The 23958-nt window shown below is 33.3% G+C and overlaps 1 protein-coding gene and 1 long non-coding RNA gene across 3 annotated transcripts in view; both read left to right on the top strand.

Annotated features, from left to right (window-relative positions):
* LOC138697727 (uncharacterized) overlaps window positions 1–23405 on the top strand; it is a 33127-nt gene extending 9722 nt beyond the window's left edge. Inside the window, exon 2 of the long non-coding RNA XR_011331600.1 lies at window positions 20002–23405. This is a non-coding gene — a long non-coding RNA (uncharacterized lncRNA). The remainder of the gene's footprint in view (window positions 1–20001) is intronic.
* LOC138697726 (uncharacterized) lies at window positions 976–23405 on the top strand. Of its 2 annotated transcripts, none has more exons than XM_069823206.1 (3): window positions 976–1873; window positions 10565–10922; window positions 15067–23405. In XM_069823206.1, the coding sequence occupies exons 1-3, from the start codon at window positions 1372–1374 to the stop codon at window positions 15071–15073; spliced, it is 867 nt and encodes a 288-aa protein (XP_069679307.1). In that variant the 5' UTR covers window positions 976–1371; the 3' UTR covers window positions 15074–23405. The 2 variants fall into 2 exon arrangements, with proteins under 2 accessions (XP_069679307.1, XP_069679308.1); XM_069823207.1 differs by having other exon boundaries at window positions 980–1873; window positions 10565–10928.
* Window positions 23406–23958: the final 553 nt, after the last annotated feature.

Genomic DNA, 23958 nt, shown 5'->3' with positions numbered 1-23958 from the left:
TATGTTTATTTTCATGTTCTCGGAAATTAAAAAAGCTCAACTACGTTTCGCTTTTTCAATCTTTTCCTCGACCATGAAAACGTCAACATACCGCTCATGTAACGTATATTACTATTAAAAGTCTAAAGCAGGTAAATCAGTATGTCACTTAAGCGGTAAGAAGAGGGAAATTGTTATGTGTGTTAGGTTGTGAATACTGAGTGTGGAATTTTAGACTTCCCGCGGATTAGTTTTGTGCGGAAACCAAGCAAATACGCACGATCTCGCACAAAGGTATAATTCGTACAGATTTACTTTCAAAATGAAGATAGATTTAACACATTTAAAAAGGCATTCTGCCAAAGTTCCGGTCTCTGATTATAACACTGTGATAGGTATTAAAGTATTTCGTATAGGTGTATAAATAAAAAAAGAGTGATATCTTAATTGTTCATTAAAAAAAATAATGCATAACAACCTATTGTATTTGGGGTGTCAGCAACACCCCGCGCGACTCTGAATATTACAAAGTTAGGCGCGGCAGCTTAAGGGTTAAGGTGTAGTTTCATACACATGAGTGAACTTGCTCTAAAGAAAAAAAAGATGAAGTTTGCAAGTATACGCACAAGAAGCAAAAACTAGTTCACTCGAATGCTAAAAAATTGAGATTCTTGGCAGATTGCTCACTCTATGAACAAGTTTTTAAAATGATAAAACAGTAATAGGCTTATGGTAGCACACAACGTGTAAATGAGACAGAATAATTGCCACAATGTATGCGGGCTACACCACATAATCTGCAAGTATCAATCAACAATGTTTTCTCAGTGGCTGGACAACATTTTTATGATCATGACGACCTTCTTAAACAAGATTCTGGTTTCTGCCCTATTTAAAAAAAGAACGGATTCTCAGAGAAGATCAGTTACCCCTCCTTCCGAGTGGTAAACTCCTCCCAGAGCCTCCGCAACTCTGCAATCCTTGGCCTCCGCAATAAAACAGATTGTGTTGCAGTTCGAATGCGTTTTAATCGAGTCTACGACGTCTGTGTAAGATATAAAGAAGTGGGGAGAGTTGTATTTGTGCTGTATGAGGTACGAGAAAATCAGACTGTGTGCGTACTGGGGCGGGAACTCTAGCGAGCTGTTTGGACTGCAGTGAGGTTGCAGCGAAATTGAATGGTTAGCGCGGGTGACTATTACCTTTCTTGGACGGGCCGCCAGTTGAAAGTGGGGGAACTTTAAAAGGTGTGGACAACATTCGGATTTAAGACACAACATTATAACCACTCTTAAGCGTATGTGAAGCACACCTCGATTCCAAACGAATGCTCCGCAAATTCTAGCCGATTTCTTTTTAACATTTCTCAGTGCTGTAGAATAGCCTACATAAATGGCTTTTTATAAAATTATTTATTTTTTCGGGTTACTGTTCTTGAGGTGTAGAGCAACAACGTTAGAGTCATCAGACGTCTCAACAAATGACATAAATTTATCCTCTAGCACACCTTTCGAGGATTGTTTAAAGAAAGATTCGATATCATGTGTTCAGATACAGATTTATAGAAGTCTGAAGTCATTTTTCGATCGAGATATCGTTGATTTGACGGGAGGATTGTCTTTCGTTCGTGAGCGCGACTCCAAGAATCAAGCCAAGCCGAGAACGACAGAAGACGTATTGGAAGACGACCAAGTCCTGAGGGCAACGGACGTGGAAAAAAGGGAATCGGCTCTTGAATCATTCGTGTTCCAGAAGGTTATGGCCTTCTTCCAGGAAAGAAGTATTAGATGGAATCTCGCTCCCGCTTTCAGTGAGATGACTACAACTGCCAGGGGGATCGTCAATAATATACCGGAAGACTTCCGACAGAAGGTTGCCGATCTTGTGACTGAAGGTGAGATAGTTTTATTTTTTATTTAGGCCTATTATCTATGTGTGCTCCTCTTCATTAATTTTGTTTATTATTCAGAGAAAAATGATACATTTGACAGATTTCGAGCTTAATTTCATTCATCCTGAGTATTGATCTCTAAGTGACTAGATTAATAACATAACTCTCATCTTTTGGATTCCATAACACTAAAAGATAGCCCTAAATTACGATTAAATTTAATAACGCTGTTGTATACTATACCACTCTATGTTTTATTTATTTAGCTAGCTAGCTAGTAGGTAAAGTGAGTACAAATTAAAGTTATAAAACAAAAATATTTTTAGCCACTATCGTAAAAGCCAGGTACGTGTACGGTATGGTCTTAGCCAATAATATAACATAAAATTTACGAAGTTAGTTTACTAAATACAGTAATTGACTTGATTCAAACGATTAAATAAAACACAAGAGCCAAGAAAAAAGAGAGAGAGAAAACACATTTAACATACATTGACAATCAGACAGAAACCAGTGATATTCAATAAAAACATGGATATAATCGACAGAAATAAAAAGGTAAAAAATACACATATTTGTTAATGTTATATATCATGAATAATTTTATACATTTCTTTTTTGAAAGGTCCAATTTTAAAACATTTCAAATTTGGAAAATGGTTTGTAATTTTATTATAAAGTTTTGGACTGAAACTAGCACCATGTTTAAGAGCTGCACTTGTATGACATTTAGGCTCAATTAATGGGAAAGTAGACTTTTGTCTTCATGTCGATTAGATTTATGTATTATTTGATTTCTGTGGTAGTAAGTTAGTAAACTAGATTTATACATTTCTTCAATAGTTCATACTTTAAAATCTATATAAATTAAATTTGTTGGGTAATCCATATTTTTGGTCAGACAAATTTTTATTAATCTTCTGTGCAATGAAATTAATGGATTAAGTACAGATGATGCTACTCCACCCCAACTTATTATACCATATTGTATTAATGATCGTACTAAAGTTAAAAATATTATTCTCAATGCCTCCTTAACAATAAAATTTCGAAGTATTATGAATTTATGAATTGTTTCTCTTATAATTGTACATATAAAATCAATTTGTTTATCCCAACGTAAATACTGATCTATAATAATTCATAAATATTTGACTTGTATGGAAGGTGTTAGATGTGGGCAATTACAATAACTATTTGTTAATTCATTACATGAAAATATGTGATATAAATATTTTAACGTGATTTAAGTAATTACATATTAGGCATATAAGCCGATATAAGCTGAATAAATAAAAAAATATGTGATATATGTAGGCCTATATACATAATATTACTAAAGGGTTAAGTACAGCTTACAGCTGTGAAAGTTTTGGGAATATTCAACATTTTTTCCTCCATTACTGTATCTTGTACAATAATGAAAATTGGTATGTGTAAAACACTGTCCTTCTGCTATATGAAAAAATATATTTTTACGATTTAAAAAAGATTATTTATATTTTTTTTTTTCAAAATTCAATATGGTGGCAGTTTACTGTGAAGTGATTAAGCGTTTCCCTCATAACTATTAACTTGTTAACTTTTTCATGTTCTCTCTCTTTTATTTTATTACTGAAACTCATGTTCACAATATCATGCTCTTTCAACTACATTCCTTAATAAATAATACTTTTTTATTTTGTGCTAGAGAAAAATACTGATATTTGACCATTTTTTAAAATGAATTTATTTTCATCAGACAATATATCAAAGATAGAGAAGTAATCTTGCATCATATTATAGATATGACATGCATAAATACGGTACACACAAAAAATTTTATCAGAGAAAGTTGGGTAGTTTTTGAGTTATGGGAGAAACGCTTTATCACTTTACAGTGGATTGAATAAAAAAAAGTAAATAATTTTTTTAAATCGTAAAAATATATTTTTTTTTCATACAGCAGGAGGACAGTGTTTTATACATTCTAATTTTTATTACTGTACAGATACAGTAATGGAGGAAAAAATGTTGAATATTTCCAAAATTTTACTGCTGTAAGCTGTACCTAACTCCTTAAATTGAACATCTTGGTGCAAAAACCGGTAAAATTCAGAAACGAAAATTTTACAGGAGATAAAAGAAAATTTTCCACATGAACTGAATGTTCATTAATTTCAAACTGATTTTTAATAATATTATTATCTTACGTAAGTTTTATAGCTTTCAGTAACATATACTATATATACTATATAGCCGCCACTCAGTAAAATATAGAAATCAAAATCTAATTTAAGTTATTCTCTACATCTACTTATATAACCCCAAAACGTTTCACTTTCATATCATCAATATAGCGTTAATATGTATAATTAATGAAAAATAGTCACATCATGGCATTAACTACAATATTATTTCATTTCTAATGGTAATAATGTCATCAAACCACCTCAAGTTTTGTAATTTTTAATATCCAACACACAGCTGTACCCAAAAAATTACACACCACAGAATCGAACGTGTAAATTATTTTTAGTAAGTTAAGTTTTTAATAACCAATTTAATTTGAGCTCTAAATATGTCAGCATTCTTGCAGATCATGGCTTTCGTGTAATATTGTTTACTGTAGTGTGTGTTTTGTTTCATTCTGAAATGCAATTAGCTAGTGAGCTAGTTTAGCTAGTTCTCAAAACTGACGACAGATGGATTTTGGAAAATAGGAAAATTATGTTGAAAAGTTGACATTTCACTGAAAACTACTATTTTTTTCTGAAAAACTTTGAGTTCCAAGTTTCAAAATGAGGGGTCATTTATTAAAATCCGTTCAGCCGTTTTCCCGTAATTTCCATTACCAGTTCAAATTATATATATATATATATATATATATATATTTGGGGTTATAACATGAAATTCTCAACTAAGTATTTTTATTTGTTGATAACATTGAAACAGTTTGTCCATTATTTAGTGTTTCTTGAATCCCGAAAGTTCTTTGAACACAGAATATTAAAAATTGATCCCAAACCATCGCATTATTTCCTTTTGCATTTGAAGGTGTTGAATGATACATAGTGATATGACCAGCTATTGTTCAGTTTGTCGCATTGCTCTCTTAAGTATGGTAGTGAGTGAAAGTTAACTTAAGTCACGACCAACGTTTTCAGTTCAGGTAATCACTGAGGTGTGACGTATCTGCGACGTACGCCAAGCGCACAGATTGGTCCCGGTATCTGTACCTGAATTCGTCGGGGCGCACCTATGCCATGCGTAAGCCTACCGATTGACCGGGGGGCGCAATTATGCCATACCGATGCAGAAGTCAGGCAGATTTTATCTACGGAATAGTCGAGATGTCCATAGCGAATGTATAAACTACATTAACATACCAGCAACGACCCCCAAGGACTACTTGACGTAAGACACCCAAAATGGAAAGTAAGAAACCGGAAGCAGAGCTTTACGCTTATTTCTCTCAAAGGCCAAGATAGGGTCAAATTTTAGAGCAATTCTTGTACGTATGTTAAGAGCATTTTTTTTTCTGAGGAAGACTAATTTGAAGCTTAATTCTGTATAGTTCAATAACAATTATTAATAATTAAAATCAATAGTCTCCTGTTCCTTTTATTTTCGTAATGGCTAGCAACCAGTTCATTTTTCAATTTATCACGTAAATTACAAATTTTTTAAATTTCTTCTCAATGTTTGAAGATTTATTTATTGCAGGCAGAGATATACAAATAATTTTCATAATTGTATCAAACGAAACATTCACCTGTCTACAGTAGTATACAGAATGTTACAAAAAAGCATCCAATACTTTAGGAGGTGATAGTATAATGTCTAATAAACATGAGTCCTACAACACATATTTCCTGAGATCTGAACACTTATTCATAGGAGATGCTCAATGTGACGTCCATTCATGGCAATGCATTTCTCCGCCCTACAATACAGCAGATTGCCAGAAAATCATACCGTAGTTGACACCTTGGCATGGAATAACGATACGACGCAAGGAATACTGAAAACAGAAGTTTGGTTGCGGATATGAGCGGGATTCAGCAGAGATGGTGTTGTGAATTTTATAATCAGCATATGTGGGCTTTTGAAAATTCCCATGGAGTTGAAGAAACAATGTATCACCACCGATTCTCAATCAATGTAAGGGCAGGCGTTCTTGGTGACAGATTAGTAGGGCCATATGTGCTACCAGAGAAACATTCAGGATTTTCTTATTAACGTAATCCCTGCCTTGCTCGAGAATGTGCTATGTCAGCAGGACTACAGATATTGCTCATGCACGATGGCGCACCAGCACATTTTCTCGCAATGTGCGTGAATATCTGACGTTGACATTTCAGGATCACTGCATTGGTCGAGGAAGCCCCATACACTTTGGTCTGGTCGTTCCCCAAACCTAAATCCCCTAGACTTTTTTTATGGGGACACATGAAGGAACCTGGTCAATTTCAAAGGGTACGTGATTCATTACGTCAAAGGACAGAGGAATGCATTGTCATGAATGGACGTCAGATTGAGCACCTGCTATGAACAAGTGTCCAGATCTCAGAAAGTATGTGTTGTAGGACCAATATTCATTAGACATTATTTCCTTGCTTTGATGCATACTAGCACCTCCTAAAATATTGGATACTTTTTTTAACACCTTGTATAATTTACAAAATTATCGGATAGGTCATGACACGGCCCTTAATTTACCGTATAGGACTATAATATTTTTGGCAGGGACTCGGTTTAGAGCATTTTTTACTGTAGGGACTCACTTTGTCAACTCCGAAAGTTACTATGTTTCAGTCGATCTTTCAATAAATCAATGAATGAGTGGGGAATAGGAGTAGAAATAATTAAAAGATAGGTACGCGAAAACACGTTCTTTCAAGGGAAACTTGGGATGAGAGGAAGTGTCTATGTGAGTTTCAAGCCTGTTGGCTTGATCGGTCCTGAGGACATAATTTGGGGAAGGGTGTGTATTCTCACCAAGGACAAAAAGAAATGTATATCCCTGGCTTAGACACTGACTGAGGGTGGGTCATATTTGTCATCCTCATATATACTAATAAAAAATAAACTATAACATAATTTTGTCTAGTAATTTTCGCTTTTACATAAAAAAAAAGAAAAGAATTGGCGTTAACATGTAGGCCCTATAATGAACTATCTATATTGAGAAGGAAGATCGCATTTTTTTAATTTGTTGTATTATATCAGATCTGTCTATCTATATGTTTGTTACGTCAATTATACACGTACATGAAACATGTAATTATTAAGTTTCATTAAAATGAGCAGTTCTGATAAAAATATGCATTTGAATGTATTTCTTGCCACTAATTATGACATTGGTATATTATAAAATTGGAAATATCCGGAACTCGACTTTTCAAAACTTTAAGGGCCCCTTCAGAGTCGTGGCTCAAACTGGTGGCGCGTTAGTGGCGCTGAAAACGCGCGTTTGAAACACTGCTTAAGGGGAGACAGAGGTGAATATTTCAAAATCCACAAAATGTATCCGATTTGTTTGAAATTGATCGTGGATACTAAGTATGTTATTAGTAATGGACATACCAAGTTTCAACTTTCTAAGTACCATAATTCTTTAAATATTAATAATTGTGTAAAACTTTATATCGTTTGATGTAAAATGCTCCATGCACCATATTTTCAATATTTCTTTTCATTTATATGTTCCCAGAAGGTATATAAATAATGAAAATATTAGTTTATTATGGGAATAATACAGTAATACAGTTATCTTGGTTTTAATTTCATACTTTTAAGGGCACAAAATCAAAAACTAACATCGGAACATGAAAATAAAGATAATACAAATGGAAAAAACTAAATTTTCATTTTTTTTTTCAGTTTTGTTCGAAAATTTCACCTCTGCCTCCCCTTAATACACTGAATTTTTGTAGAGAATTTTTCAGTCTTCCAGTGAACATGGACATAGGGAGATACAAGACAACTTTGTTATACGGAGAAAGAATAAACGTAAAAATAGAAGAAGAGTCTGAGTTCATCCATTGTTTTTTTTTTTTTTTGAAAGACAGAATCGAAGACTATTTCACACTTTATTTCAAGATTTATATCAGGACGATAAAAAGTTTTTTCTTCGTATTTTCACATGTTTAAGAAACCATTTCAAGAGCTTCTAGCAGGAATTAAAAATTAAATTGGAAAAAAATACATCGTGGTATATAAGTATTATTTTAATTTACCGAAGTACATATGATATTTCCATGCAGATATTCTGCGTCATCATACGATGAAAGAGTAATGGAACGAAAAAAATTCTCTCCGGCGCCGGGATTTGAATCCGGGTTTTCAGCTATACGTGCTGGTGCTTTATCCACTAAGCCACACCGGATATCCATCCCGGCGCCGGACAGAATCGTCTCAGTTTAAGTTCCAACTCTTGGGTTCCCTCTAGTGGCCGCCCTCTGCACTACGTCATAGATGTCTATGAATGTAGGACTGAAGTCCACACAGGTGCACTCGTTATGAGGTACTAGTTGGCCGGGATCCGATGGAATAAGCGCCGTCTTTCATCGTATGATGACGCAGAATATCTGCATGGAAATATCATATGTACTTCGGTACATTAAAATAATATATATGATATGCGTAAATCACTTCGTGATTTAAGACGGCGCTTATTCCGTCGGATCCCGGCCAACTAGTCGCTCATAACGAATGCACCTCAGCACATGTGTGGACTTCAGTCCTACGTTCATAGACATCCATGACGTAGTGCAGAGGGCGGCCACTAGAGGGAACCCAAGAGTTGGAACTTAAACTGAGACGATTCTGTCCGACGCCGGGATGGGTATCCGGTGTGGCTTAGTGGATAAAGCATCAGCACGTAGAGCTGAAAACCCGGGTTCAAATCCCGGCGCCGGAGAGAATTTTTCTCCGTTCCATTACTCTTTCATCGTGGTACATAAGGCTATATACTGTCTTGGCGGTGTAAGAAATTGGTGGCCAAACGTCATTCATTAACAGCGCCATTAAAATAGTGGCGTGGCTGTGGCTCCATCTGAAACCTACAATTTAATTCCATATATCGCGACGGGAACGCCACTTTTAGCGACCGTCACCAGCGACAAAGCCAACCACTCAGACCGTCTGCAGCGCCACTAATCCGTGGCTTCGGCCGCTATTCTGTGGCTGCGTCTGAAGGCCTCCGCTTAGGGAAAAGGTGCCTAATTCCGTGATATCCCAAATACCGTAATAAAATTTCAATTGACTGCCATGGAGTTGTGGTCTCTGACTTTTTGAAATACCTAACAGATGCCAGGAGATGTCTTCTTTTCAATTCTATTGACTACCCGCATTTTGAATAGAAGCAGTCGACTGCAGAAGATTTTGTTCAGTGAAAGGTGGCTGACCAGTAAGTTTTTCTTTCTCTTGTGACCGCTCCTGAAGAAACATTTTATATTTGAGGTATGAATTAATATAGCATTATAAAAATGATATATTACTGTAGATTATAATCAGCTGAATCAATGTGTATGATTATTTAAACATTGTGAGACAATAACAATGTTACAGGAGCTTTCCCATTTTCGGATTCATTTTCATATTTCTCCTTCCTGGCTCACCTGACCAGTGATGCGAACGCTAAATGGTGAAAATTAATGTCTATGAAAGAAAATAGTTCGTGGAAATAATAATAGAAATAAGATATAGAAAACATCAATCATAATTATAATAAAATAATAGGGTTAACTGTATATTTAACTTAATTACTGCTGTTGTTAGGAATATAAATAATTAGAAATAATTGTGTTCTAATTCAATTTACTCAAATTTAATTTTGTATTGAATCTAATTTTCAGTTTATTTTGTTTATAATATATTAATATGTAATATGTATTCCAGTAGTTACACAAGTATTTTCTATGAAATTTGTCACTTAGGCTCTTTTTCTATGTTGTAATTCCTTGTTTAATCCATATTAAAACAATATACCTTGACTTTAAAGTGTTTTTCCAAATAGACGTTTGTTTTATGAGTAGTTAATGAGGATTATTTTAGTATCACGGAATTAGAATATCACTCACGGAATTAGGAAACCACTATCACGGAATTTGGATCCCTGTCACGGATTTAGGAGCCACTGTATAACAATGAAGAATCATATATTTTATATAAAACTTGTGAAACTGTTGACACTGAATGTTGTAAAATCTGTAGCTAAAGGACCAAATAACGTCATTTAGGTGTTCTTTGCAAATTTTTAGTAAAATTTTGGCATAAATATAATAATAATAATAATAAATTTAGCCAGCTAGATCCCGTAAGGGCAAGGGCCTCCTGATTGACAGGGCTTGGCTCAGTACACTTCACTCGTTAGGTGAGCGGATCCTAAGGAATGTTCTATGTACACAAACACTATGTAAGATTCGCACCACACTACACACTGAGGATGGTGGCTTCTAAATTTCTCCATAGCTGTCTGTCTCTTGTACTGCTCGTCCAATGTACTCCTGCCTTCTTCTTGAAGAAATCGGCCCATCTAGTTGTCTGGCGATAGACTTCATTAAATATGTCATGGAATTAGGCAACCTTACCCTATATCCATTATTCACAAGCGGCAGTGCTTCAGCAACGCTTCTAAAAGTTGCCTCGTCTGAAGGGACTCTAAATGTGATATGCAACCACTCATCAAGTTCTTTGTACTTTCAATAGGTAGAGGCAAGAAGAGAATCCTGAAGACGTTGCTGCCAATTCTGATCGGAGTGAAGGTGAAGGCAGTTGCCGTCATGGTCTTGGCGTACTTCGGAATCGCTCTGATCGCCAAGAAGGCCCTGCTGCTCAGTCTGATCTCCCTGGCAATCTCTGCGTTCAGTATGATGAGGAAGTTCCTGAGTCAGCGGTCTCACCACCCCCACCACGAGGTCCACGAGTCGTACGCGTCCCCGCACAGCTGGGGAGGATACAGCATGGGGTATGACTCCTCAGGGTACGGCCACGGAGAGTACGGCAGCCACTCCTCACAGGTGGCTCACACCATGGCCTACGGCAGTCAGAAAGCTGCACGACGACGGTAAAGGTATATATAGGGCATGCTTAATACGTTTACTGCAGTAAATACGTGAGATATTTCAAATTAAATGCTCCATATTTCAATAGGTTTCGATTTTAATGTGTAAGATGCATTCATAAATTTCAGCCTGATAGTTGAAAGACACACTTATGTTTTTATAGTAGTGCTGTTGATCGATCAAAATATTTAATCGACTAAGTATTTGAATTTAATCGATAGATTAATCGAGTTTTGATCGAGTTGAAAAAATGTTTTAATATACTGTAATACACAATTATTGTTAAATTTAACTTGTGTTCGGTGATAAGCATAAATATTAAATGTTGTATATGTTGTTCACATGCTCCGGATTAAGTGCCGCTCTACGTTTAGTAACAATATTTCCTGCATCACTAAACACGAAAAAACTTTTTTTCTGTCAAGCACTTCTCCACGATCGTTTAATTCAAATCCAAACGTTTCACCGAGTTTACTTCTCAAATTCTCATATGATATAACAGAGTTTACACTTTTCACAAACCACAGAAAACTGATTTTTTTTCTTTATCAAACTAAACACACAGCCTTCATATAAAAACTCAGTACAGAAACTGCAAATGCAAAACTACAGCGGTCGAAACAGATGACTAGCCTCTATTGTAATCGAATTACCAGATTTTAAAAAGAGAAGAAGGTAGGCTAGTTACGCTCTCACTTGCACACAGTGTAGACATGGCTATTTTAAAAGGGATGAGTAGGACGAATCCCAGAAAAGTATGTATTTCATATGCTAGGAAGATGAACTAACAACAAGGTGGAAGTATTCTTGGAAAACCATAAAATTTAATAAGGATTTTGGATTGTTTCAACTTTCAATACAGGTAGACTAGCTCACTGTCCTCATATTTCCATCTCTTTCTGAAGTGTCTGTGCAAAGATTTTCCCTATTCTATCTGGTTTATAGTTAAAAAATAACAGTAGGCCTACTGTTGTGTTTTTAAGTAAGCAATTTCCGAGAAAGGAATATTGTCGGCATTTTTAGTATGAGTTTGTATTAACAAAATAATAATTAATATAAAGTACAACCGATTAATTTTAATCGACTCGATTATTCGATTAAATATTTTGATCGATTAATCTTACAACAGAAATTGATCGATTAATCTAATCGATTAATCGATTAAATCCCACAACACTATTTTATAGTGACCATAAAGTCTGGATACATCGAAAAAGACACCCATTCCTTTGTCTTCCTTCCTTCTTTTCTTGTCTCCCTTCCTCTCTTATATTTCTTCTCATCTTTTATTTCCGATTTATTTCCTTCTTCACCTTCTTCTCTTCCTTTTCCCCGCCACTTCATCTTTTAAACTTCATTTCACCCTTTCCTTCCTCACATTCTTCTCTCATTTTTTCCAAAACAATCTCTGTTTTCCTTCATTTCTTCCGTCTTCGTTTATATTTTTTTAATCCTCTTTTTCATCGAATTCTTCTATCCATTCCTTCTTCCGTCCTATTCTACGTCACATTTCTTCTCACTTTTTTTCATCACTTTCTTCCCTCCTTTTTGTCGTCTTTCTTGCATTATTCTGTTTTCTGTTTTATCTTCTTCCTTTTTTCCTCATATCGTTTTATTTTCATCCCCTTTTTTATCTATTTTTTGTCCTTTTCATTATTTTCGCCATATTTGCTTTCTTCCCCACTTTATTTTTTCCTCACTCTCTTTTCTTCCTTTTTTCATTTCCTTATATCCTTAACTCCCTTTTCTGTTGCTTGTCTCCCTCTTCCTATTTTCTTTTCTTTAGTTTTTTTCTTTTTTCTACTTTATCTCTTTATCTCTCTTTTCATTAGCCTACGTTTCTCACATTCCTCTCCTTTTTGCCGTATTTCCCTCTTCATCTTCCTTCACCTATTTCCTCTCTCTTCTTCATCTGCTTCTCTTTTTTCCCATCTTTTCTTTTTTTCTCATCCTCTTCCTTTATTTTCCTTATATATCCTCATCTTCAGTTCTATTTATTTCTAACTATCTTCATTCCCTTTTTCTCTTTCCTTTATTTCTTCCCTTTTCTCTTCTTTACCTCTTCATCTCTTTCTTGTTCTTTTCTTTCTCATTTTTTTCTTTAATCAGGTATCTTCAACCCCCTGAACTGATGGTGAACCTTTCCCCTCGAGTCCAAAACGAAATTTTAACTTTATTTTATGAAACAGGCCCCTGATAGAGTGTTACATAAAAATACTTTATTAACTTGTCGGACTATAGTAATGTTCTGAAAGTTGTGGTATCGGTAAAATGTTTATGTAAAATGTTTTCTTTTGTAAATTTTATTCGTAGTTTAGTATATTAAGTTTTAATTATTTCATCAATATTTTTATTAGATGTAGAGTCAAGCGAAGACGAAATTTATGAACAAACAGGTTAGTAAAATCACTTATGAATATCTATTTCATCAGAAGAAAAAATACGAACAAACAGGTTAGTAATAGTTATTTATATATCGTAACGTTTCATATTACAATACGAGATTGGTGGCCTCGTTTCATAACCAGTCGAGTACTATAATATGAAGTTACGATAAGTATATCGACATCTTTTTCCACTTTGATAAAAAATTAATTTTTATGATAAACGTAATTATATTATTTTTTTATTAATTTTGAACGTGTCTTTTGTGGAGAGGTATATTATTTTATTATTATGTTATTCCTGCGAGAGGCGATTACTTTATGTTTATTTTATCAGTTTTGAACACGATAGGTTTTTGTTTATAACAAAAGAACAGCAGTGCTAGGAGTAATAAACAAACATTATGAAAATTAATTCAAACAAGTATTCAGATATTGAAAATGTTGAAAATTCAGTAATTGTATGTTTACAGTAGTTACTATCCCGCATAAGACAAATAACTATTATAATAAATAAATAAAATCAATTCAATTTAATTTAATTTAATGTGTGGTTCACATTACGCAATCAGTTAAGTAATGCCAGTATCATTAACTTACTAGTTGCGAACTAGAAGTACCATTATCTAACTAGTTGCGTAATGGAAGTATCATTACATAACTAGTTACGTAATGGAATTTTTACATTTTTATTAGTACTGTAAAGTGCACATTACATAATCAAAGCGAATGAAATAGTAATATGCGTTACAAGAGCGGTATGTTGAAGTTTTCATGTTCGAGGAAAAGTTTGAAAAAGCGAAACGTAGTTGAGCTTTTTTAATTTCCGAGAATTGAAAGAAAACATACCGCTCGTATATCGTATATTATTTTGTGCGGAGATCGTTTATTACATACCTGAAAGAGGAATTTCTAATTATGCAATGTAATCTCCATCTTGGTTTCTGTTCAATGACGGCAAATTTGCAAAACAAAAATATCTATCTTCAACATTGTTGCTTTAAAATGTTTTCTGTGTTTACTATACTCAAGCAGGCCGTGATATACGTCTATCTTTCCCCCCCCCCCAGTCTATGATGAGTCTGGAATCTTGTTGATTTTTTCACGGCTCCCTTAATGTTACTTGCATCACGAAAGCAGTAACTTTAGTGGAGTTGTAGAGTTTACTTAATTTTTGCAAATATTTAAAAACAATAATTAACAGTGCAATTTAGGTGAAATTGCAGTGGTAAGTTTCCAATTTATAATTATTACTATATTGAACGTCTTTAAAAATAATATGTTAAAAGCCTAAAGCAGTAAAATCAATATGTCACTTAAGCTGTAAAAAGAGGAAAATTGTTATGTGTGTTAGGTTGGGAATACTAAATGTGGAATTCTGGACTTTCTGCGGATTGATTTTGTGGGGAAACCAAGCAAATAAGCACGATCTCGCACAAACAGTTTTACGACACCAACTTCAATAATTGTAATTTGTGTTTATTTACTGTGTTTCATGCACTTTAATCTCGTTAAAAATATCATAATTTTCATTTGTCGTTACCATAATTTTGTCTAAAGAATTTGATATCCCTAAGTAGGCCTATAACATCGTTTCAACATATCATTCCATATAGGGTACACAAAAATGCCGCTTTAGGCTGATATTCTCAATGTCCCACCTAATAAATATCTTTATATCTTTTTGTTCTATTGTGATTGTTTTACTACAATTTATATATAAAACACACGAATTATATAAGTTATGTTGTTTGCTTTTCAGGCATTGAAACGTTCTCTACAACACTGAAGAGTAAGTACGGACCTCTACAAAAGAAAAAAAGGCATCTGCTATTTTAACTCAACTAATTATTAACTAACCACTCAGAGGAATACCAAAGGTCTTTCAGAAGAGAGCCACAAGACTATTGATACTGTTTACGATCTACAACCTCACATTTATCGTACAAATCTTACTTATGCATAAAGACGTGACTCAAAGCAATATACAGTGCATTCAGTTTGAAACAGGACAGCGCATTGAGAAGTACATAACATAACTATGTGTATATTTTATTTGTTGCAATAATATACATTCAGACATCATATAGGGCCTTTATAATTAGTATCCGAGCAACAATCATTTTGTTCTGTAAGCATAGCGAGGAGCTTACAGCTTGGTGAGTGTAATTTAATCATTCGGTCATATCTCCTTGTTATGCTCTCAAAATTAGCGACTGTTGTGCTATATAAAGACGACGAATAATCGGATCTCCGTTCTTTGAAACAACCTTGAATGCTGAGGTTTACCAAGATATTGTCCACCAGTTCGTATAAGTGGATGAAAATGGATGAACGTGATTCCTGGATACGGCAAAACGGTTTAACCTGTCATATAATAGATATAACAATGACGCCGAGGGAACTTTGACGACAGAATCATACGTACAGGACTATGGCCTTCAAGATCTCCAGATCTTATTACTCCAGGTTATTTTTTGTGGAAACAATTAAAAAAAACTCTTTCACCTTATGATGACGCAGAATATCTGCATGGAAATATCATATGTACTTCGGTACATTATAATAATATATATGATATGCGTAAATCACTTCGTGATTTAAGACGGCGCTTATTCCGTCGGATCCCGGCCAACTAGTCACTCATTACGAGTGCACCTCAGCACATATGTGGACTTCGGTCCTAGGTTCATAGATATCTATGACGTAGTGCAGAGGGCGGCCACTAGAGGGAACCCAAGATTTGGAACTTAAAACTGAGACGATTCTTCCGACGCCGGGGTGGAATCCGGTGTGGCTTAGTGGATAAAGCGTCAGCACGTAGAGCTGAAAACCCGGGTTCAAATCCCGGCGCCGGAGAGAATGTTTCTCCGTTCCATTACTCTTTCATCGTATGATGACGCAGAATATCTGCATGGAAATATCATTTGTACTTCGGTACATTATAATAATACATATAAAAAAAACTTGTACAAAAACATTCCAAATGCCGTGAAAGAGCCGATGATCATCACTGCTAACATCCAGAGTAATAATAATAAATTTAGCTTCCCTTATGAAAAGGTTGCCAGATTTGACAAAGCGTATTACATATAATTTCGAAACACACCTAAAAGGTAAAATGATATACATTTGAAACGGTTAGGGAATCGAATATACAGAATGTCAGAAAAATTTACACCTAATTAGCGTTTGTGCTCATTTACAGTTAAGAAAGGGAGGGGGGGAAATATCATCAGATAGGTTAGAATGATTTGAATGCCATATACTGCGAGAAAAATAATAGTACGGATTGATTGGCATTTATATCTAAACCAATCAACAGCCATCGGTTAAGATAACTTGAAATTTCCATTATCACTCCCATACAAATGATTTCTCAATATCTGAACCGATCCTCTGAGGGCACTAATGGCTATTTCCTTCACAATGCTGTGTGTTAGCCCCAGGTTTTTACATTTGTTGGCAAAGAAGGAGGGTATGGTACCTCGTGCTCTCACCATCAGACCTATCACATCAATGTGGGACAGGCTATATTTATCTTTATAGAACGGGATTGTTGGTTCATAGATCCGTTTCTTTTCACTGTCCACCTCATGCGGTTGATCTGCATGTGTCTCAAATCTGATGGTGGGATCGAGAATGTATGCCGAGTTGTTCTAAATGGCAATGATATCAATTCGCCGAACATTTCCTTGTGTGGCTAGTCCCTGCACCTCTTGATGGATTGTAAACCCTACTTCCTACAGCGCCTCGGCCAGCATAGAACGGACAGCATGGTGACGGATGTTGCGAAGGAATGCCCTATAAGGTTGTTAGGAACATGGCGAAACCTTTTGGATAAACAGAGGGAAATTATATATAATATATGCTCCAGCTGTCTACCGCGGATCTTCTTTTAAACTGAACGCTAGATATATCATGTGACATGCATGACTTTCAATAACTTTAAACTACAATGGACTTCCCGTAACTATAATAAGACAGTGCGTAAGTAACATTTACTTAATTTAACTTTGTATTTATTAAAGCGAAAAAAGTTTATAATATTTGCAATGGATCAATTATCTGGATAGGATGAATAGGGTCACGAGGATAGTCACTCATCTTTTTTAATTCTTCGTCCGTTTAAGTCACTACTCAGTCGTCTTCGTTGGTGTATAATTACTAGGTAACGGATTTCTAGTTCCATACCTAGACTGTTATTTAGATATCTCTACGTTTCTTGTACACAGGATCCCCCTATTGAAATTCTATAGGACCTAGAATGCCTAAATGAACCATAAATACCTATAAATGCCTAAAATCCATATTTATACCTGAACATCACTATTGTTTTTTTAGTATTTTGCGTATATTAAAAATAAAAATACCGTTAAATTAGGCTCTATAAAATAAGTCATGAAACGTAATATAAAAGCCGTGATCAATTAAAATATAATAAAATATTCCTAAAAATAAAATGAAGCGACAACGAAATAAATGTATAAGATGCAGATCTAAATACTCTGATACTCAAGTTCATAGCAAAAGAGTCAAATCGAACTTCACGGCAGAGAAATTTCATATAGCTGACAGTAAATTTCGGTGGTTAAATGTAGTGTAATGACGTTGTAAAATAATCGTACTATTTTTAAAAATACAGGTTGGTTCAAAAGTTCCGTTCCGTATTGTTGAAAACGTATATCAAAATGTAAAAAACTTTAGATATGTTACTGGTGACACTATATGATAACATACCAGTAAATTTAAACTTGCCTCACTTCTATTTCAAGACAAACTCCTCAAAGCTATATAGTTTTCACACAGTGGACAACACAGCCATGAGCTGTGAATGTTACAGTACTATAACATAAATTGAGGACCATTTTTGCAAAATTTTCTAACTGAAAAAACTAAATTTTACAGGAGAGACAAAAAAACTATAGTAAGCAAGTTTTGCTGCAACTCTCACCTATAGCAGAAAGCAAGTTTTGAAAAAACGATCAAACTTTGACACACTACAATGAAGAGAAATAACCCAATTTTACTAAGACGCCTTTAACATCATGTAGAGGCCTGCCTTATGTTAACGAATCCATCAAACTCTCAATTTTGCAAATTTTGCAAAAACGGTCCTCAATTGGAAATCATTTCCGTTATTTGTTGAAATTTAAATATTGGAATATAATCTATATATAAACATGAACATCTTCAAAATATTTGTTTGTAATAAAATGAAATTATGCATATCTATAAAAACTTCTAAAAATTAATAAATAAAAATATAAATCCAATAAAACAAAATTTAGTTCTTTGTTGAAATTCTAATATTCGAACACTACCTATACTACAATGGTCATTCTGAAAAAAAAGAGTCTACTAATTATTTCCAATAAAATCGCTTTTAGAATAACACAGAAAAAACAATTTGGAAACCAAAGCTCATGATATATGAAAAACAGTATGAATAATGACATAAATAAAATGGAAGAAAATAATTTGGAACCAGAGAAATTCATAAATGAAGAAAATGAAGCTGCACATCGAATTTAATATCCTGGAATTTTCATGACTCAGACTACCAAGGGAGGAAACAAGATCATTTCACGTGAATAAAGCGAATTACTTCTTAAAGTAGATGTTATGTTATTGTTATTTCAAAATGTTAGTAGACCATTAGCAGACAAACACAAGACTTTTAAAAAATAAATATGGAGAAAAATGGAAACAATACTAAAAAATCATCAATGGGGTAATTCTATACCCCCTTGGTAGCAGGAGCATTAAAGGGATCATGTATGATGTAGGGGAGATCGGTGGTGACGCGCAAGGGAATTGTAACGCGGGGGGCTTATTGCATGCACATCATTCTATTCCGAATAGTACCCCATCCGTGCGTGGACAGTCCCAAACCGTGCCTTCCCCTAAAGAGGGACTAATAGACTAGAATTATCTTTTACTAATGCAGGAAAATAATTGTAAGAACTGTAGTACTACTTCTATATAATATTGTAAACAAGCCTTCATTTTATAATTAAATATCAAATGATTACTTCAGAATGTGACCCAATTCAATCTATTGCAAATCCCGACTAGACGAAGTAGGTGAAAGAAACGAATCACTGAATACTTTACTTTAAATTAATGACTATGATTATAGTATATGACATAAATACGAAAACAAAGAATATAATTTCATTAAAAGTATAATCTTATAAGTATATTTAATCAGTAGGTAGTATACGAGTATATTTAACCAGTGACTTCAATCTATATATTCTTACATTCCTTGCGTAACGTATTATCTAACAAAATAAATTTAATTTTATTATAGTGTTCAGCATATCAAAATATAAATGTTGTAATAAACTCAATGAACATTGGTGCTAGTATGAAACATTTCCAAAATGTTCTCTTATTAACCTCACAAACAAAAATGTAAAACTCTCTAATATAAAAACGATTTCAGAATTAACTATTTCTTATAAATCATTTACAATCTTTAGCTATAAATTAGATACCAATGAAGCACTAAAATATAAAGAACAACTGACAGACATCTCATCAGATCTATTTAAAGAAAATATGACTGACATTTTATCAACAGTAATCTCACGAAAGGTTTTGATTTATCTAGAGAAAATCAAAACTTGAGTGGGATTTAATTGACTATTACACGATTAGAAGAAAATATATAAAGATTAGAAGAAATAAGGTACTCTAATATAATAAAATATGAATTGACTTACTGAAATTCTATTTTACTAATGTTAGCTTCACCATAACGTTTGAAAGAGCTGTCATTTTCAGGTGACTGTCTATGCTGCAAACAAATGACGATCGCAAAGCATGTTTTATAGTACCGTAAAGAATTTGCAGTTTGAAATTTTGGAAAACAAAGAAACAAATGGTAGGAAGATTATAAAAACAGATAAAGTACCTATAGATTAGAAGAAATAAAGTACTCTAATAAAATAAAATAAATATTAATTGACTTACTAAAATTCTATTTCACTAATGTTACCAAAACGTTTGAACGGAACCGCCATTTTCAATCGACTATTTATGCGGGAAACAAATTACGATCGAAAAAAGCATGTTTTATAATACCGTAAAGAATTTGCAATTTGAAATGTTGGCAAACAAAGAAACAAATGCTAGGGTAGTGACGAAAACAAACAAATGCTAGGAAGCGATAAAATTAAACAAATGCTAGGGAAGCGATAAAACTGTGCGATAAGCAGCCATGATTGGTTGAAAGACGTCCTTTCGTACCGTTTTATTAGTCAAAGGTAGTATGACGTAGTAAAAGTATAATAGTCGACATAACAATTGACTTTATCGTAAGGAGAATTATAATTCAAGTCAGTTACATAAGTGTGATTGAAAGTAATATTCTGCAATAAGTCAATTTCAACAAATGATATACTGATGAATGATTACGATAAACTTACAAACACGACAAAAATTGTCACTAATCGACTGTAGATAATTGAAGAAACAAATGACCGAATACTGAAGAAATGTATAGATTATACACATCCTAGAGACATTTACTTTAATAACTTCAACTACCTGAAATATATATTAAGACTGACAGAATAATATCCAAAGAAACCTTGCTAAAATTTGTTCAATATATACAGTAGCCTATATTTCAATTAAATTATTTCTAAAAAAACCAGCAGTAAAATAGTATTCTACAAACAATATCTATTTCATACTGCAAACACTCGGACATAATAGTCAGTTTTGGGGTAGAAATTAGGCAAATAGGTAAACAAGTTGCCTAAAATTTGTTGCATTAAGTATAATTTGTTTGGATGTAAATTATATTTTTCTTAAATGCAAAAATAAGTCAGTTACGAATAATTAATAAATTATACCTCGCTAATAATCAAATATTAGCAATATTAATATTTTGTTCATCATGAGTAGACTTCACATTAATTATCTACATACTCTATTGCTAAACACAAAAAATAAGTTTTAAGCACTAACAAGGACGATTAACAGTGATATATTTTGAACAAAAATATCATTATATTAATTGGATTACAAAAAAATAATACAATCACGGTTCTGTCTTAAATTGTTATTGCCATGTAATGTAGGATTACAGTTGAAACAGTTTTATAAATATATTTAAAAAGTGGAAACTATGGTCCGTCCCAGATCTGTAGAGTAACTTCACGCATATGTGGGCGGAGTCTATCTGTGCCGAAGTGTATTGCGGGCAGCATCAGCTCGAGGCCGCTAAGGGGTAGGATGCTCGTGGAAGAAGGTAAAGTAGAGTTCAGATAGAAATGTTCCAATCCCTGCAACCAATGCCTCCCCCCACAGCGATCATTGGCCCTAGCCCTCCCACATACCACTTGCGCAGAGGTCTTGTTTCGTCTTTCTACTTTGCAGATATCTAGGTCGGCCTATAGTGTCTATTAAATGAAACGGTAATAAATACTGGAAACAAAATCAGATTTGTAATTAATATACTCCATATTCCTATTTACGATTCATTTTACAAATTTACAACCATACATTCATACGTAAAATAAAATGAAAAAATGAATATGCTAATGTAACAAATTGATCATTTCTTATTCATTCCTCAGAAAATTAAAAAAACAACTAAATCGTCAATAAAGAGGAACGATAATTTAATCATATTCTACATAGGTTGAAGAAATTTGAGAAATAAACATTTTCATACATAATTAAATATTTTAAATTCAATAATTCTGATCCTATCACATGTATAAATTTGGAAAGTTTCATTATGATGTAAGATAATATATAGTAATTTTACATTGCATTTTAGAACCATTATGCAATTTTATTACGAACTATACAGTATAACTATAAAGACTGACATTCGAATTATTTATTTATTTACCATAACTTGCTCAAATCAGAGGCTGCCATTAGACAAAGGATACAAAACAAAAAAGGAACAAAAAACCGACAATGAAAGATAACAAAGTAAGAAAAATGACAAACAAACAAACAAACAAACAAAAGAAGTTAACAGAGTAGGAAAATTGACAAACAATTCAGCACATTCAATATATTTAGGCAATTCGGTGAGGATCTGACAGTTGTTATTCCATTTCAGCTTACGAAATTGAAACTAAAATATTCTGATTTATAGTTCCATTTTATAATTTCTACATAAAACTAACCAAGGGAGTTTCTGACGTTTTGTTATCACACACTAATTTTTCGCTGTAACCTAAAGGTGAAAGCGGAACAGATAACCAGCAGTGATATTTTAATAATAATATTTAAGGCACTTCTACAGTGATTTATTAATCTTGCAGCAACTAATAATTTCTAGAGTTTAGATTTTTAAAGCCTTTAACACACTAATCTAATGATAGAACATAAAATGTATACCTCTGACTTACAAATCACTTAACCAGCATCACTTCTGGAAGAGAACCTCGAACGATCTAGTCCACATTTGGATCCGTTATACTCTCATGACCCGTGCAAGAGGACAATGGACAAAACAAAACAGACTGACGTATAGTAGAGTTTAAATATTTATTTATTTATTGCATTATTTATTTTGATACTTGTTTTGCGTGTAATATGTTTTATTATGTAACATTTAAGTCAACTTTCATAACATAATAACTATACATTGCATGAAGTTATAGATTATCTTACATTTGTACTGTACCAGACCAAAATATAGCAAGTACATGACAAAGGAGGACGGAGTACTTTTCAGCTAACTATTATTTGTGACTTTGCTAACCATGACAGTGATACATTACTCACGGAAGATGTTATTATGTAAGTAAATGTAATTCAGTAAATACTATGTATTTTCTCACATGACAATTTCTTGTAAATGTACGAATATGTACTATATTGTAATGGATAGAAAATTTTTATTATGTGTTCTATACTGTTTATTAATGATAATATTAGCCTATATTGCTAAGAGAAAAATTTTTCTTGTCTGTACTGTAACTTATGTGTGTTTTAAAAGTTTAAATAATATTTATTTTTTCTATACACTTTAATTGAAATTCTGTAAAACATATTGTGAAGGATTAAATAATGTAGTAATATTTTATTAATAAAATCTAATTAAATGTGCTCCTGTAATAATGGAAATTGAGGTTAGTTTTTTTACTGAGTTCAGCCATAATTCATAATCTGAAACCTGGCTTTATAATAGCCTATTTTTCAATAATTTTATGAAGATACCACAAATACATTTTAACTTGTCCAGAATTCCAAGGTTTTCCTCCTTTTCTTTCAAAACCCAAACTACATTATTATTATTATTATTATTATTATTATTATTATTATTATTATTATTATTAAATAAACTTGTTTAACTAAAGTTATGTACTTTAAAATAAAGTGAAACGTGATATCCATATTTATAAAAATATAACAAACTGACAGAGAAAGGATGGACATGATAACTGTACGAAATAATGTCGTTACTTTTAGAATTTACAAATTTCGCTCTGCATGATATTTATTAATGAAGACGAGGAACTTGATAGGTGTAGCATCGCCCAGGACTATGAAATTCATCCTAAACTGAGCGATAAAGAGAAATTCCAAAATCACTTTAGTCATAGTCGATTAATACCGCCTACGCAGAATCTTGAGTGAAATGTAATAATAATAATAATAATAATAATTATTA

The sequence above is a fragment of the Periplaneta americana genome, chromosome 4, assembly GCF_040183065.1.
Source record: "Periplaneta americana isolate PAMFEO1 chromosome 4, P.americana_PAMFEO1_priV1, whole genome shotgun sequence".
Classification (NCBI taxonomy): domain Eukaryota; kingdom Metazoa; phylum Arthropoda; class Insecta; order Blattodea; family Blattidae; genus Periplaneta; species Periplaneta americana.
Note: the sequence above shows the minus strand (reverse complement) of the source record. Positions and strands in the feature narration are given on the sequence as shown.

Excerpts from the sequence above, each read along its gene's own strand:
- LOC138697726 (XM_069823206.1), top strand. The coding sequence starts at position 1,372 with ATGGCTTTTTATAAAATTATTTATTTTTTCGGGTTACTGTTCTTGAGG. Across the intron at positions 1,874-10,564 it reads TGCCGATCTTGTGACTGAAG|GTAGAGGCAAGAAGAGAATC; the intron begins GTGAGATAGTTT and ends TACTTTCAATAG.